The 15,708-nt window shown below is 35.3% G+C and overlaps 2 protein-coding genes and 1 long non-coding RNA gene across 5 annotated transcripts in view; 2 read left to right on the top strand and 1 right to left on the bottom strand.

Annotated features, from left to right (window-relative positions):
* The first annotated feature begins 1,503 nt into the window (after positions 1–1,503).
* On the top strand, positions 1,504–8,048 carry LOC124309419 (alpha-endosulfine). Its single transcript, XM_046773078.1, has 3 exons — positions 1,504–1,925; positions 2,075–2,194; positions 5,542–8,048. The coding sequence occupies exons 1-3, from the start codon at positions 1,872–1,874 to the stop codon at positions 5,710–5,712; spliced, it is 345 nt and encodes a 114-aa protein (XP_046629034.1). The 5' UTR covers positions 1,504–1,871; the 3' UTR covers positions 5,713–8,048.
* LOC124309418 (very long-chain-fatty-acid--CoA ligase bubblegum) overlaps positions 6,386–15,708 on the bottom strand; it is a 26,418-nt gene continuing 17,095 nt past the window's right edge. For all 3 annotated transcript variants that reach the window (XM_046773076.1, XM_046773075.1, XM_046773077.1), the window contains 6 exons: positions 15,344–15,490; positions 11,896–12,371; positions 10,978–11,192; positions 10,552–10,703; positions 9,135–9,260; positions 6,386–8,782 (listed from right to left, as the gene is read on the bottom strand). In XM_046773076.1, coding sequence (XP_046629032.1) covers positions 8,588–8,782; positions 9,135–9,260; positions 10,552–10,703; positions 10,978–11,192; positions 11,896–12,371; positions 15,344–15,490 — 1,311 coding nt within the window. In that variant the 3' untranslated portion in view covers positions 6,386–8,587. The remainder of the gene's footprint in view (positions 8,783–9,134; positions 9,261–10,551; positions 10,704–10,977; positions 11,193–11,895; positions 12,372–15,343; positions 15,491–15,708) is intronic.
* Positions 14,920–15,382, top strand: LOC124309421 (uncharacterized). The gene is made up of 2 exons (XR_006909242.1): positions 14,920–15,144; positions 15,294–15,382. It is a non-coding gene; the product is annotated as an uncharacterized LOC124309421 (long non-coding RNA).

Below are 15,708 nucleotides of genomic sequence, written 5' to 3'. Positions count from 1 at the left end.
ACGCTCATCTCATGATTAACCTAAGATTACACTCCTCTCTTTCGAACACTGGATGCCGCCATTATTGTTTACAATTGCCTTACAGACCCGTGGCTGTCTGGTGGACAAGTACTGAATTATGCAAAAATAATCACAACCGTCGAACCGTGGCCAGGTTCATAAAGTTAACCAGCCCCCTGACACACGCTGCTAAAAGTGGTTCACAAAATGTCCCTCGATTCTGCCGCCAATTTCCACCACTAGTGGCGCTAGTAGTTACCTGACGACAGCCCCCTGACACTCACCACTGCTCGTACACTAAAAAATTGTACACGTTTTGTCACCGTTTTTTAGTGCCTCTACATGGCGCTAGTAGACTTCTGACACGCTCGCTGCCCTCGCTGACCGCACGCAAGCTTGTCAGACAACTACTAGCGCCACTAGTGGTGGAATCTTGCGGCAGAATCGAGGGAGATTTTGCGAACTACTTTTGGCAGCGTGTGTCAGGGGGTTGCCTGACGAGCTTGCACACGGTCAACGAGGGCAGCGAGCATGTCAGAAGTCTACTAGCGCCACGTAGAGGAACTAAAAAACGGGGACAAAACGCCTACAATTTTTTAGTATTCGAGTAGTGGTGAGAGCCAGGGGGCTGGACCCAAAGACATATAAGAATAGACCGCGCGAGCTCGGAGGTAGCCCGTTGGTGAATGCGATAGCGGGATAGAAAGAGAAAGCTGTATATGGGCCCATCCTTCTATCCTTGTCTAATCGCGCGCATGCGCGCTCAGCATTCTCTCGCAATGTAGTATCAACGAAGATCGAGTCACATAGAAGCGTACGGCTTATGGTGGGCTTATGGGCCGCTTGAAACAAAACTTTCCGTGACTCGTAAATCCGTAAGATGGCTCTACCGTCGGTCGACAATAGAGAGTTAGCACGATCACCCCAACCCGCCGGTCGGAGCCAACACACCCACACCGTACGCATTAGTATAGAACGCTGTACGTGAGCCTCACAAGCAAAGGCGCCACTAGCGACACCTAGCTGTTGGGGTGATAGCTCATCCGAGCACCCCAACTTTTCTTGCTTAAAATAGCCTGCAGGCCGTACGCTTCTCTGTGACTCGATCTTCGTTGGTAGTATACTGGCCTACACGACTCGCGTGTCCCGCGCATGCCCGATTAGACAAGGATAGAGGGGGGCCTATAAGCAGCTTTCTCTTTCTACCGCGCTTTCGCCTTCTCAGCCTGCTCACGCGGTCTATTCTTATATGTTTATGGCTGGACCAGGCATAAGCGAAGTTTGGCATCTATGTGTGACGTCGGAACGGTACCTGGTGGAAATTTGCAGTAATAATAGTCGATAAAACATACTGACGTTCCGGTCGGATGCTACACTGTCATGAATACGATCAACCAATCGGGTGGATGGTTTCAAGAGGAATATCCCAAACTCTTGTCATTGATTGGTTGCTTTCTTAAACGAAATGCATGAAATCGATGCGCTGTGAACATGGCTTTATACGGGCAAATAAAACCCGCTCTATTAACCAGTAGTTCCGAACTGGTAACTGACTTCTGAATTTGTTGATCCATTGGCCTTCATAAATAGTTCGAAGATTTGTCCGAGTAAAACGTAGCTTGTCTGTGTGAATTAACGTGATAAAAGCCAAAACCCCATTCGAAAGTAACCTTATATTAATCGGCTTTCGACCGTTCGTAACCTCGCAATACCGAAGTCGAAAAGCTGGTTGAACTAACTATACAGGTTTGGTTCTTCTTTTCGACATTACGGATCATATTTCGCGAAATATTATTTTCCATCGTTTATATTTTTCATCTCCGCGTTAATACATAAATTATACGTAAACATACATATACAAACAATCGAGGATGTGCGACAATCAGAAAGATGAACAAACAGACGAAACAACTCAATCAATCGAGGTAAGTTCGTCTTCACTCTTAATAAAATTTGTACACAGTCACATTATATATATAGCATAATCTGTATTGATGTTAATCGCTGAACCGTTAACTTTTACCATTCTGTTGATGGATAGGTATATGTAATTGACACTTTGTTCTTGTTGCAGTTGTCGTCAAATGACATTGAAAAAATAGAAGAAGCCAAGCTTAGGGCCAAATTCCCAAATACTGGCGGACGCCCCATTAGCGGTCATTCTGCGTTTCTTCAGAAAAGATTAGCCAAAGGAGTGAGTATAACTGCAAAATGACCTAGATTCTCAACTATATAATGTGACATATATTTGTTTCATCTTTATGATTCGAGCCATGTAATAGCCTTTTCCCCCAAAATAGAGAAATATATAAAACTTGCAAAGATAATCACAGACAATTTTTCTGAGATTATTTAATTTAATACCTGCAATAGTTGAGTCCAATTTTAAGCGAGAATAGACGGACGTGGAAGATAAATGCCCCTCCATAAGGAAGGCAGGCAGACGTAACAACCAAATGTACCAATGTCGATAAAAATAAGGCAGTGTAGCCTAATAACCAAACTTTTTTCATATCTCATTGGGAGCTAGTACTGTATACTTGGGATATTTTTTACGTTGTCCTATGTGAGTCTTATACTTGCCATATCGTAGCCAACGCTCCCTTCCTATCAAATCTTATGATTGTTTTAACGGAGGCTGTTGGCCATCAAAAATTGAGCGTAATTATCTTCTTAACAATCTCTTATTGTGAGTGGCGGTAATTGTTATCTATTCTTATTGCTCTTATCTTACTGTATTTCTCTACATTCTCAGATTTGACTTTAAACAATAAGGTTGCCAGAAACGCTGAGTAAAGCAGAAAGCAGCTATAAATATTGGTTGTTCCGTCACAGAGATATATTCAATATGCAATTCTATACTTAGTACTTATTGCCAAAAGCATTCATCAGACTCTAGGAATCATAAGAAGGCTTTCATAAGTTTTAAATCTTGTAACAGATATGTTTATAGTCTTGAATTCTGTTCAATTTATGGAACAAGTTTACTATTTTATTATAGGATGTTCATTCACTTCAGTTCTGTGCTTTTTATTCGCTTGTAAAACTTTTAATTACACATTATTTAAAAAAAAGTTATATTCTAGATTTCAAAATTCAGCGTGCAGTCAGTTGTATCTGTGTAGTAGTCCAAACGTTTTCAATTTAGAATTCAAATTTTTTACTTCGTACCAACATATTCTGTGCAAGATATGTTTACAATGAGCTTCATTTTATTTTTTAGTCCATGTTATGCAATCAATGCCTGTAGGCAGAATTAATCCAGGATTTTTTAGAGCTGGGATTAACCAAAGTTTTCTCAGAACAAAAGCGATTTGGTCTTAAAAACGTATCTAGTAGCTCACGGTTGGTAAAAATTGTATTTGTACCGAAACGACCAGTTTTTGTTTTTTTTTCACAAGAGCAACTAAAATATGTAAATTCAATAAATGTAAATTAAACATTTAGAGAATTTAGGTTTATAACCTTGGAATGGATACAAATTCCTGTGCGCTGTCTAGCTTAAATATATTCAAATGATAATGATATGCACAGTGGACTGTTCTATGTAAAAACGATCGATCGGATCTCACAATCCAATTGTTTTCTGGAGTTATGTATCCGTAGGCTGCAAGAAATTACATATTTCTGCCAGACACCGTTTTCAAGGCTTGTCAAGATTATGTAAAGTTATTTGCAGTAAAAAATTTCTGAGAAATCTGTAAAAAAAATCATAATTCCGTTGACAATATTACTAAATCGGTCACAATTTAGCAGTATCACCGTGCAGGGGATAGACTAATTTTATGAATTTGATTTCCGTTATCTAAATTTTTGTTTTGATTCTTAAATTTATTTTTAGTGAAAATCTGTTAGTGAAATGCTTTTTTGTCCAAGAGAAAATGATTTTTTTTCTATTAAAGGGGTGACAATCAACTCACAGGTTTTTTTCCTGCAATTTACGGACTAGAGTTCTCTGTACACATAATTGTTCATGGTAAACGTAAATAATTTTGCGACTCTATGATCAATTACATGTTCTCGAAAAAGATAAATCAGTTTTGTTATTTAAATCTTTGTTTTACTGAAACTATTAACAACGCTCATGCTTTTCTTTTTTTACTTGTTACTTTTACTTCAAAAACAGTGCATACGAACATTTAAATGAGCAATACAGTTGTCAAATTCATAATCAATTGATATGAATTGTTGGCAGTATTAAAAAATTGATTTATCTGTTGTTTTCATACCTTAGTTTATGTAATCACAGGTGATGATTTGTAAAGTGTTAGCCATTCAACTGTATTGATCTTCAATAAAGAATAGCATCTTTAATTGCGATGTGTAAAAGTCAAAATTATTCTGAAATAAATTTGTTTTTCCAATTTTGTACTGTTGTGTACTAATTTTCATAGAATTTTAAAGTGGCAATATATCTTCCGTTTCTGCAGTTTCCATAATTCGTGTCATCCTTTAAATTTTTCTAAACTCCAACCGACTGCAGAAAGAAAAACATCTATACATGCATACATTTTTCTTTCGACCTTTAAGTTCTCCAAAATGTTTTACATAATCGGGTGACAATGCATATTTAAATTTTTCTCACTGTTCTTCTGGTTGAGCTGGTTGACAATGTATTAACATTAAATTAAACAGAATAAAGTATAACTTTATTATACGTTTAATTGTTTTTTGATTCAGTAGAAAAAAACGAAAAACAAAATATAAAAAGCTTATGTTGATGCCAGTAGGAGTAAAATGTTCATATGCTACGTCATACACATTTGCACACGCGTTAGGTTTTATGAAAAAGTAAAGAAATTTTTTTGTCATTGCATTCGTTGTTCGATATAAACTGAAATGAATCCAACCGATCATTTCCATGGAAAAGTGGTTCGAAACCAGTGATATTTCGAGATTCAATGTCACATGTCTTTTTTAGAATGGGAATGTTGCTAGTTAGCTCGAAGAAAGAATCAAAGAAGTATTGAGATATTCGATTACAAATTTATTAAACACAGTCTATCAAATCAACCAATCTTCTCATCTTTTTGTAATTCTTTAAAATCTACTTGAACTCCTAAAAATCTTGTAAAGACTTCTTTGATTTAAATCACTTGGAATTATTTCTTATCAAGTCTCGTCAAGATATTATTGATTGCTTAAATTTATATTTCACGAATAGAAGTCAACTATTGGCGGAACATTCAAGAATCATCGAACCCACAAAACTTGGTAGAAGACAAATCTTTCTTTCAATCATTAGAACATTGGATATGTCAAAATTTCAAAACACATGATTGCATTCCATTGCCAACTTTTCAGTTCATTACTTAAAAAATTATTCCGTTTTATTTTTAAAATACTTGAAAAACATCTGGAACTCTAAAAAACATAGTTTGATTACTTATTATCTGACAGTTGAGAAAAAAGATTTCTTTCAGTTAATGTAAAAAAGCTGTGAGATATCGAGTTGCTATCAATGAATAGATCATACAATATATCTCTTACTTTCAATAATTATGTAATTTACATCGCAGTCTAACAGTGTAATTCTTTCAGCAAAAATACTTTGATTCTGGGGACTATCAAATGGCGAAACAAAAGTCAGCGGCGAAACCAAAACCTGCCGGTGTCCTACCAACAGGGGATGCTATCCCAACACCGGAAACTGTGCCACAACGGAAAACATCGATAATTCAACAAAAATTCAATACATCTACTAGTTCGTAAGGCAAATTATTGCCGTGCGTGTAACTTGGCACTGAAAGAAGATTCGATGTATCGATTCGTTCGTATAAAATCTAAACGCGTTTCACCAGCGCAATCGCATGGTGACCAGTCATCCTCAACAAACAGTCAAATGGACAATTGGATCCTGGCTGAGTTTTTTCTGATTCAGTTTCTATTCGTCTGTTTGTTAATACAATTTTTTTCCTAACTTTGAATGAAAGTTTGCCAGTTCATTGCTTCTGCAATGACAAATATGGCAAACATTACTAGAAATTATCACTTTGAGGACCTGACAGGCAGTAGTGAAGAATCGTCCAGTTATTTTTTACTCATCGGCATCAGCTATACGAGAACGTTGGAAGAGAAAATTGATTCGTTATTTTATATAGCATTAATTCTACAAAATCTGTATCAACAATTGAATTGAAGTTAATTTAGAATTGTAAATGAGTATGATCTGCTGGTAAATGACGCACCTAATTGTTGATTACTTACACACTGAATCAGATTATAGCGCGACATGCATCTATTAAATAAATAATGCGCATGCTGCAGCTTTGATTTTAATCTTGATCTGCATTTTGGATACCGCTGTGATTTGCTAATGCTATTTTTCTATAAGAGTTTCGTTGTTACTTTGCATTTTATTTTATTTTTTTTTTTTTCTCTTTTGTCAACATACACATGTCTTGTTATCATCAAGGTATTCATATCGATGAAGCTCATTTATCGAAACTTGATTATAATTTGTAACGTAATAGTTGCACAGCTACTAACTGTATCTAGTTATTAATATATATTATCGTAATATCGCAATTGTTTTATTCTTTTACTCAAATTATAATCCCTTGTCTTTATTTTCCTAAATCTTTTTCCAAATATGAAAGTAATATTCATATCATCCTTAAATGTATCCACCGTTCAATCGCCCGTGTATATTTAGTTTTAAAACTGTTCTTTTATAACTAAAACATGCATTTGCACACGTATAATTAGTAAAATGCAGGAATTTGTTTAAAAATCAATCCAATTTGATATCACGAGTTCTGACATAATTTTTTATAGTTGCCTGTAAAGTTGGAAGGAAAAGAAAAGGAAAAAAAGTCATGCGGAATCTACATCAGTTGAACCATTGAAACTCAAAATACACGGAGAGAATAAAAGAGCAGAATTTACTCGAAACTACAGAAAAAAAGGACACATCAGGTTTTTTGGTTAAATACACTTCGTAAAATGCAGAATTTACCCTAGAAACAGAATTAATCTGGTACGTATATAGAAAAAAATATAGTTGGCATGGGTATTTTTCACAAAAAACCTTAATGTGTTTCTCTTTTCCTGCAGTCTGCTCTTTTTCTTCTGCCCATGTTACTATTCAGTTGACCTAACTACACCAAATGAAAATCATTAAAAGTAACTATACATATATAGATAGTATTCCACCTGTGACATCGAGACAAGTGAACGTGTTGCAGTAAGTTCTTTCGGTGGCATATTATACTTTTTGTAAAATAGGCTCATCGTAACTATTTTATCTGAATTTAGCATAAATGTGAAAATAAAATTATAATTTATAACCAACGGCATCATTTTATTATGAACACTATTTATATATATACACGGCTTCCTTTGATTATCATCCAATTAACAAAAAAAAAATTTCGTCGCAAATGAACCAGAGGCACTTCGATCTCTTGAACTCACAACATAATTATTGCACCTTCGTTATTGTCTCTTAAGTACCCGATTATACTACAATTACTTAAATAACTTGCGAATAATAATTTGTACCAATTATTTAGTAATGTTTCAATTTAATCACTAAGTTTATCCGATTTACAATTAAAACAGTAAGTTGAGTGAAAATGTTTCCCTTCTTATAGTTACCGCGAAAATGATATGTAGGTCTGTTCTCATAAGTAGGTACGTTCTGTCGTGGTTTATTATGCTAGAATAAACTAAATAATGTACGTGAAAAGTAAGGATTTCACCATAAAAATACATATTATTAAAAATAAAAACACATAAAATACACCGCGGTATACTATTTTGTGTAGGCCAAAACGGCAATCATATTGTGTCGGCTCAGTTTGTGATTGATTTCGACCGATCCCATGTGTAATAATGGAAGTGGGGCTGCTACTCAAGAAACCTAGAGTTATAACTGTGATGTGTTGGCTAAATAAATTCACAAATTTACTTATATCTCTCTACTGTGATGGTTATGCAGAGTCTCGGCATGGTATTAATTACGGCTGTGCGATGAATCGATCGATTGACAAGACAATTGATCGCAGTCTAAGTGTAAATGATTCATCGCACAGCCCTTGTATAAATGATTGAAAAAAGGTATATGTTTAGTTCTTGAGCAATGACTATTGATTTGTTTTTTTGTTGTTTCGTATAAAAAGGCACTTGTATGCTTGCTCAAAAATTCTATTATATTCCTTAGTTTCTCCCGGATGCCGCTTTGTTGTAGAGCAAATAGAGTGACCGTTAGCCATAAAGTACAGACTACACCTTTTTCCATTTGCAACATTCTATTATTAATTACACCTAAATTAAACGCCAATGCGGTAGGAAAAATTCGTGGTGAAAAATGACATAGTATATATATAATGCTAGTGTTTTCGTTATATTATCCACCCCGTTTACCCTTTTTCATTTCGATTATTTAAAAAAATTCTTCGCTTAGTAAGTTTTCATCAAGATAACCTAAGTAAATATATTGAGCTACCAATAATTTGCACTATTGATTGCTCGACTTTTTGCAAGAGATAACTTTATAACATGTTCTCATAACCGGTTTTATCTGACTTCACATCCGAAGTCTTGCAGCTCTTAATGTCACCCTGTATACCTATGCTAATTTTCACTATTTATACATCTCTTCAATTAAATCTGCGTACATCTTGAGGACAACGTTTCTTTTTACTTTCAACGTTGGTCCAAGCTCACCCGTTGGGACTGAAAAGTCGTGTGGGAGAATCCGGAACTTCTGCACCTTTTGCGCATTACTTGTTGCATGACTGTTTGCCCTTTTGATAGCTTCTTCGATCTCCTTGTGAATCTGTGAAAAGGAAGGAGTCACTCCAGGTACGGATAATTCTTCACATCTGTTATAAACGTGCATGTCAACTTTTGTCAGTCTATAAAACCTCTCAATCGGCAGAATGAACGAACTTTGTCAAATCTTTGTAAAACCTGTGAAATTAGTAGCAAACATACAGTTCTGAAGATGTTGGTGAAATGTCAGAAATCATAGCTCGACAAATATGCATGCAGTGTATGAAATCCTTGAATATTTGGGAAATTCAAGAGAAAAAATGGTATGAATTCTTGTTAAGTTCTAATTATTGAGCAACGATGTCCTTATAAAAAAAAGTCAGTTTGTGGGGTTTGTGTAGATAAAAAGTACATACAGCTGGGTCCTTGGATTGTATGACTTCCGTTACTGTTTTTGCTTTGCTGCCGATTGACTTTGCCCAAGACAGTGTCAATGGTGACAGCGTGTCCAAAGGTGCGCCAGTCTCAGGATTTAGATCAGTCTAAAACAATGATCAATAATTAACCTTTCGACAGTAGATGTTATGATATCATATAACTTGATCCAATAAATTTTCATATGCATTTAAGAGGGCCAGTTTGTTGCGCAAACTGATTACCGTACGATAAGAATGTAAACTTTTTTCTTAAGCAATTAAAATTTTTTTGAAAAATTCATAATTGATGTTTACTGTTGTTGTAGGATCTTGGAAATGTAGGTCATTAATTTAACAAGTTTTAGTTGTCAACGTTTCGACTCTGATTGGAGTCATCCTCAGGACAATTTAATGCATCTATTGAAAACATCTGATTATAATACATTGTTGGTACCGTCGGATAAAAAAGTGACAATAAACATCTTAACTGTGTTATTATTTTATCAAATTACTTCTCACCGTTTGTAATATTTGACCACTTTATATAAGGTTAGTGTTCCTTTGTTTCTATATACACAGTTTGGTTAATTTTATTATTATTCTAATTTCTTATCATATATCATAATGTTGTTCCGACGGTACCAACAATATATTGCAATCAGATGTTTTCAATAGATGCATTAAATTGTCCTGAGGATGACTCCAATCAGAGTCGAAACGTTGACAACTAAAACTTGTTGTTAAATTAATGACCTACATTTCCAAGATTCTACAACAACGCGTATACTACAAGGTCAAGATCATTTTTTCAAATTGATGTTTACTGTTTGAGAATGGAAAACCAGTACGTAGGTCAACGTATAGGTTTATTTTGCAGAAAACCTGCAGTTGATTGTCGTAAAGTTGAAGGTACACCATTAATCCAATTTTACTTGGTGAGGCAATTTTTTCTTAAGACGTACCATTTCAGTTCGAGTGCACGAGTTTTCTAGTTTTTCTTTTGGTCAAGTTATGTGCAAAATAACTATGTATTTTTTTTCAATTTTTCTCGAAGTCTAGTAAATGGGCAGTATTTCTCAAACTACTTTTCTTCGGTAGATCATCACATTAAAGTGGTAAAACAGTACCAGTGCAGTGCAAATTGGACTAACGGCGTATCTTCAACCTAACAACAATCAACTGGTTTTACTGAAAAGTGCACCTATGTGCTAATATGTGTGCTGCCCAGGAATTAATTATGTAAAATGTGGTTTTCCATGTCTTAACGGCAAACATTAACCATGCATTTTTTCAATTTGTCAAAATTTGTGTGATTCAATAAAAAATCCCATATTTGCATTCTATAACAATCAGTTTTTGTGACATACTGGTTCCCCAACTATGATTGATAACAACGAAATCATTGATATTTACTCACCTGTAGAGTGACTAGTATCGTCAAGTATTTTCTCATATCACCGACAAGAAGTGCATTGCTAAGAGCTGGTAATTCAGCCAAGACTAAATGCTCTATGTGAACTGGCGGAATATTTTCACCACCAGCCGTTATTATCAGCTCCTTGATTCTTCCTGGAAATTAGAAGGATATCACATGTTATTGCACGAAATCCAAATGCCTCATTCTTAGAGGAATGTAGGATACCAAGGAAATATTAATGATTTTGACATGGTACTGACTCACAACCAGATATTTAACGAATTGTGATAGAAGATGAGAGAGTTCAATTTTAATGAAACGATAGTAGTTAAAACAGCCTTTACGATCAAGGATCAGTTCATTTCTTGTCTTCATAGTATTATATATTCTTTTCCGATGAAATCGTACAAAGGTAATATTACATACCTGTCATCCAGAGGAACCCATCTTTATCATATCGGCCTAAATCACCACTGTGTAACCATCCTTCATCATCTTTAGTATCCCTGGTTTTTTCTGGCTCTTCAAGGTATCCCATAAAGGTGTGACGACCTTTCATGCAGACTTCGCCTTCGCCAGTAGCATCTGGTTTGTCTATTTTCAAGCGTAAGCCTGGCATGACTGGTCCGACACTTCCCAATCTGCAAAATTATGTAACATAATCAGTATTGCGCTAGGATATCCAAAACAATTCCGAAAGCGAGATATGTTCTGTGTTTGAAACCATATGTAACTAAGTTCACATTTTTACCATATTCATACTAACAATTAGACTAGCAATAAAGTTTAAAATTTTAAGAAAGCTACATTACTGTACAACCAGTAATATATACAAATGATGAATATACGAAAATATAATGATTGTAATAAATTGTAGGTATACGGCATTACATGTGAATCTTGGAAATTCAACAAGAATCAGAAACAAACTGATATGTGATCCAGATAGTGTCGATTTTGTAATAAATATTTTTATTATCTTGAGTTTGTTCAGTTAATTTTTTTCTTTTGCCCCCAGCCATAAACTCTGTAGCTATGTAAACTTATTTTTCAAACTCTCGAGGTTATAATTTTCGTGAATTTAGAACTTGTTGTAAAGAAGTTTATATGGTTAATATAACAGTGCATTTTGAGAAGAAATCGTTATTCCGCAAGTTTAGGATTGTTCAACATTCAGTAAATCGCAATGCAGTATTTATATACTCATCTGTTGAAAACTCAACTCTCTCAATGTTATCCTAAAGTTGAATAATGATGATTTTTCTTTAAATGTAACATTACGTTAGATTAACGTTACTAAATTCAATCTCGTCTCCTTTAGACTTTTGATTATTCGAAAATTACCTGTAATTATCATTTTGGCTCAGAGTGTGTGCGCCAGCGCATTCTGACATTCCAAAAGCCTCCATAATAGGGATATCAAGGCTCATAAAATATCGTTTCACCTCGGTACTCAATGGAGCGGCGGCTGTCACAAAGATATTGCACTTGTCCAGACCAAGAGTGCTCTTTATTTTGCCAAAGATAAGCCATTTAGCTAACAGATAGCTCCAGCTCTTATAGTCCACTCCGTTCATCTTGTTTATGTTATAGTTGAGTGCCTGGGCTTTGGCCCAATTTGCAATCCACGTTTTTATCACTCCGTTATTTCGGGCTACGGCCTGCATTTTTTCATAAATTTTTTCCCACACTCTGGGAACTCCTAAAAAGGCGGTGGGCTTTGCTACCTGCAGAGTGTCTATCAGGGTACCCTTTAAGGCGTTTTTGTCAGCAAAATATACCGTTCCGACGATCGCCAGGCCTGCATAAATATCGACGACCTGCAAGAAATTAGAACAATATTAATGCATGTTATTATTTATGAAACCGCGGTACAGGCGAAATACTGAGGAAAATAAAATGGTTTTGCACGAGGATCTTAGCTTTATACATCAGCATTCATAAGTTCATGTAATTCAAGGTTCTTCAGTACATATGATCTCACGAAAAATTTGTATTTTAGCACATTCTCGGTCAGTATAAGTTACGGTCAGTATAAATTCATATTTACACATGTATCACGGCACATGAAAACAAATTCGAACGGTGATGAGAGAAATTAACGACAACTGAGTCAAGGCGGCTAGGTGGTCTAGTGGAGTAAGGCTCCGGCTAAGCATCTCTAGACGCCAGGTTCGATTCCTGGCTCCGTCTTTAATTTTTCGAAATCACCAATTGTTCGAATTTATATCTTTCAACAATTATATTCTCGTAATTAATGATATGCATATCCGCATATCAATTATTAAACAGCTTGTCCGTCTTATTTGACTTCCTATCGGAAGCAAGAATGGAAAATGTAAACATTCTCCATCTACATGCATTCTAACATATATTAGTGCTTGAAGAGAAGAATAAATTCATATTTACAGTATAAATTACTGTTGAAGAAATGCAATTTCATCGATCCGTTATATATACATGAACTTCATATCATTTTCTAACTAGCATCTTTAATTCTTAATAGTCAACCATACGTACCCATATCTTTTAGTAACGCATTTACAAGTGATTTTTGCATGCTAAATTCATGGAGACCAAAAGGTATTTATCGAATACATATTGGAAAAACAAAATTATTCCTTTAATCAAAATATTTGAGGTGAAATAACAACCGACAATTTGAAATTCGTATTTTCGACAATGTCGATGAAAACAGTGTTTCTTACAGTCAGTATTAGCAACCGTACGATAAGTATCTTCCAACTGTGATAATTACATGTCAAGATGTGATGTAAGATTACGTAACAGTAGCGTACACAAATATAGGGTAATATGGAGTATCAAAAACAAACATAAAATAAAATAAAATTCAATTAAAATTTACGTCTCTACGCGAGCTCGCTAAATATTTGCGACTGGTGAGTCTCGCTACGGAAAGCTAAGCCAATCCGATAATTTGTTATTTTTTTTATTTTCATTTAATAGAATATACTTATGGTCAGGGCCGAATTACCCATTATACCAACCACGCCATGGTGCGGGGGCGCAAGCTGTCTGGGGAGTGCCTGGTATCTGAGGTTTTTTTTAAAAGTTTATACTTTGGTTGAAAAATTTGTACAAGTTTAAAATTTTTTGAATTAAATCAGCAACTCAAGCATAAGTTCAATACAAAAATACCCTTATAATCTCTTAAACAGACAAGAAGCAGGAAGATCAATGTGAGTATGATTCAATGATTCCACTGCCCCTTAACTTCACAAGGTGCAGCTAGTTACATAAAAATATATCCCAGCTTCTCAAGTACCTGGGATTTAACTGATTCTATATAAAATACTTTCAATCCCTCAAAACTCCAATAATCTTACGGAAACTGAACTCTATGCTAAAAAATTCCATGCTAACAGCAACTTGCAAACCTAAAATACCCAAGGGAATGCGTGTGACTGCGATCGATTTGGTGTAGGGGTGCCTCATATCGTATTCGGCCCTGCTTATGGTGTACTAAAATCGCTAATGCATAAGAAAATATATGTATACATTAATTACGATATATATTTGTTATAATTTTAATATTCATGATAATAAACAACTGATTAATTGAAACTGGATCTACATTGATTTCAATGAAATTTTTGAAGATAGCTGTTTTTTAATCATCCAACCGAGTTGTCAGAAGTTTATCTCAGAGCGAATAAAAATTCGTCTACAATAGAAGGTGACCAATCATATGCACCCGGTAGCAGCGACTGGCCGCAACCACTTGTGATTAAAAATCACCCTGTACAAGCTTTCGCGCCATGTCATCAAATAACAAGGAGGCAAATTCGGAATTTTCGGGCCGAGCGTAAGTTTTTAATATGAGTCGCAGGTGAGCCGAAGACAAATATTGCTATTACGTGAGGCGCAAAGACCGTTGCCTCCTAATCGTTACATACGATTCACTATATAACAGAGTATGTTACGCATTTTTTCACGAAGCAAGAAATTGAGGTTAGGGTCGCATTATGTCAGATTTGTTCGCGACAGCGCATGCGCGCAGTACAGAAATGACCACTTTTAACTCCTAGGACTTGAACGTGGTTTCTACAGTACTCCACGCATGCGCTTTGTGTACGGAAAAAATGCATGGAAACACGCGAAAAACATGCTCGCGTTGTATAAAATAAATTGAGTATTGGGTGCAATATACGGTAGCAATAATTATATTTAAAATATTCTATGCATCATCAATGGACATTTCAATATATTCCAAAAATACCATAATATTTGCTCAAATACGATAAAATTACGTCGCTGGTACAACAGGCGCCATCTTCAGGGTTGCCAACAGATAGATATCAGGCGCATTCGAATCGCATTCGAACCTGTATAAGCGAGGAATCAAAATGGTCGCAGTTGACGCAGTTAGACTCACTTGGAACTTTATTTCGGGCCTTCACTGGTTTTTAGAGTTCGTTGGATATAAGTTATGATTTTACGCCAGACAAAATGACAGCTCGGGTCACTAAAGTTTACGCTGAATTCTTCTACCAACAACTAAATTCTAATATCCGGGAATTTATCCTGCAAAAATCACTTGCACGTTTGTATATGCATTACGCGAAGAAACAGGTATATATTTGGCCTTTAAGATAATTTTTCGAAACATACACGTCATAGATATAATTATAAGATGTTTACTTAGTATTTTGATATGCGTATAGTCTAAAAATCTTGTCGATGCAAGACATGCACCACAGTAATCGAATAATTATTTACAGCTGATAAATAATAATGAATAGGTGTTCGTCCTACAATAGTTTCGCCTTACCTGAGCAGCCACGTGCGACAGTGGAAGGAAGCTGACGAGCCTATCAGTCCTAGGCGTTAATCTTGCTGAAGTTATGATCGCTTTCGCATCGTAGATGAGATTGTCATGGCTCAGCATAACTGCTTTTGGATTTCCAACTGTTCCGGACTATAAAAGATGTAGGTTTAAATTTCAACTCTGTATTTCCTAAAGCAACAATGAAAATTTGTAACCCATTATTAAGGTCTAACAGATTAACTCAAATCTACTGTGAAAAATATTTGAAATAGATACGTCACAAAGTTAGAAATAACTGCAACTTTGTTGGAAATGACAGCTATGTTAAAATCACTATAAGATATGGCAAGTTATCCAAAGGGTTGTGA

This window comes from Neodiprion virginianus, chromosome 7, assembly GCF_021901495.1.
Source record: "Neodiprion virginianus isolate iyNeoVirg1 chromosome 7, iyNeoVirg1.1, whole genome shotgun sequence".
Classification (NCBI taxonomy): domain Eukaryota; kingdom Metazoa; phylum Arthropoda; class Insecta; order Hymenoptera; family Diprionidae; genus Neodiprion; species Neodiprion virginianus.
The sequence above is the reverse complement of the archived record's forward strand: the minus strand, read 5'-3'. Positions and strand labels throughout refer to the sequence as shown.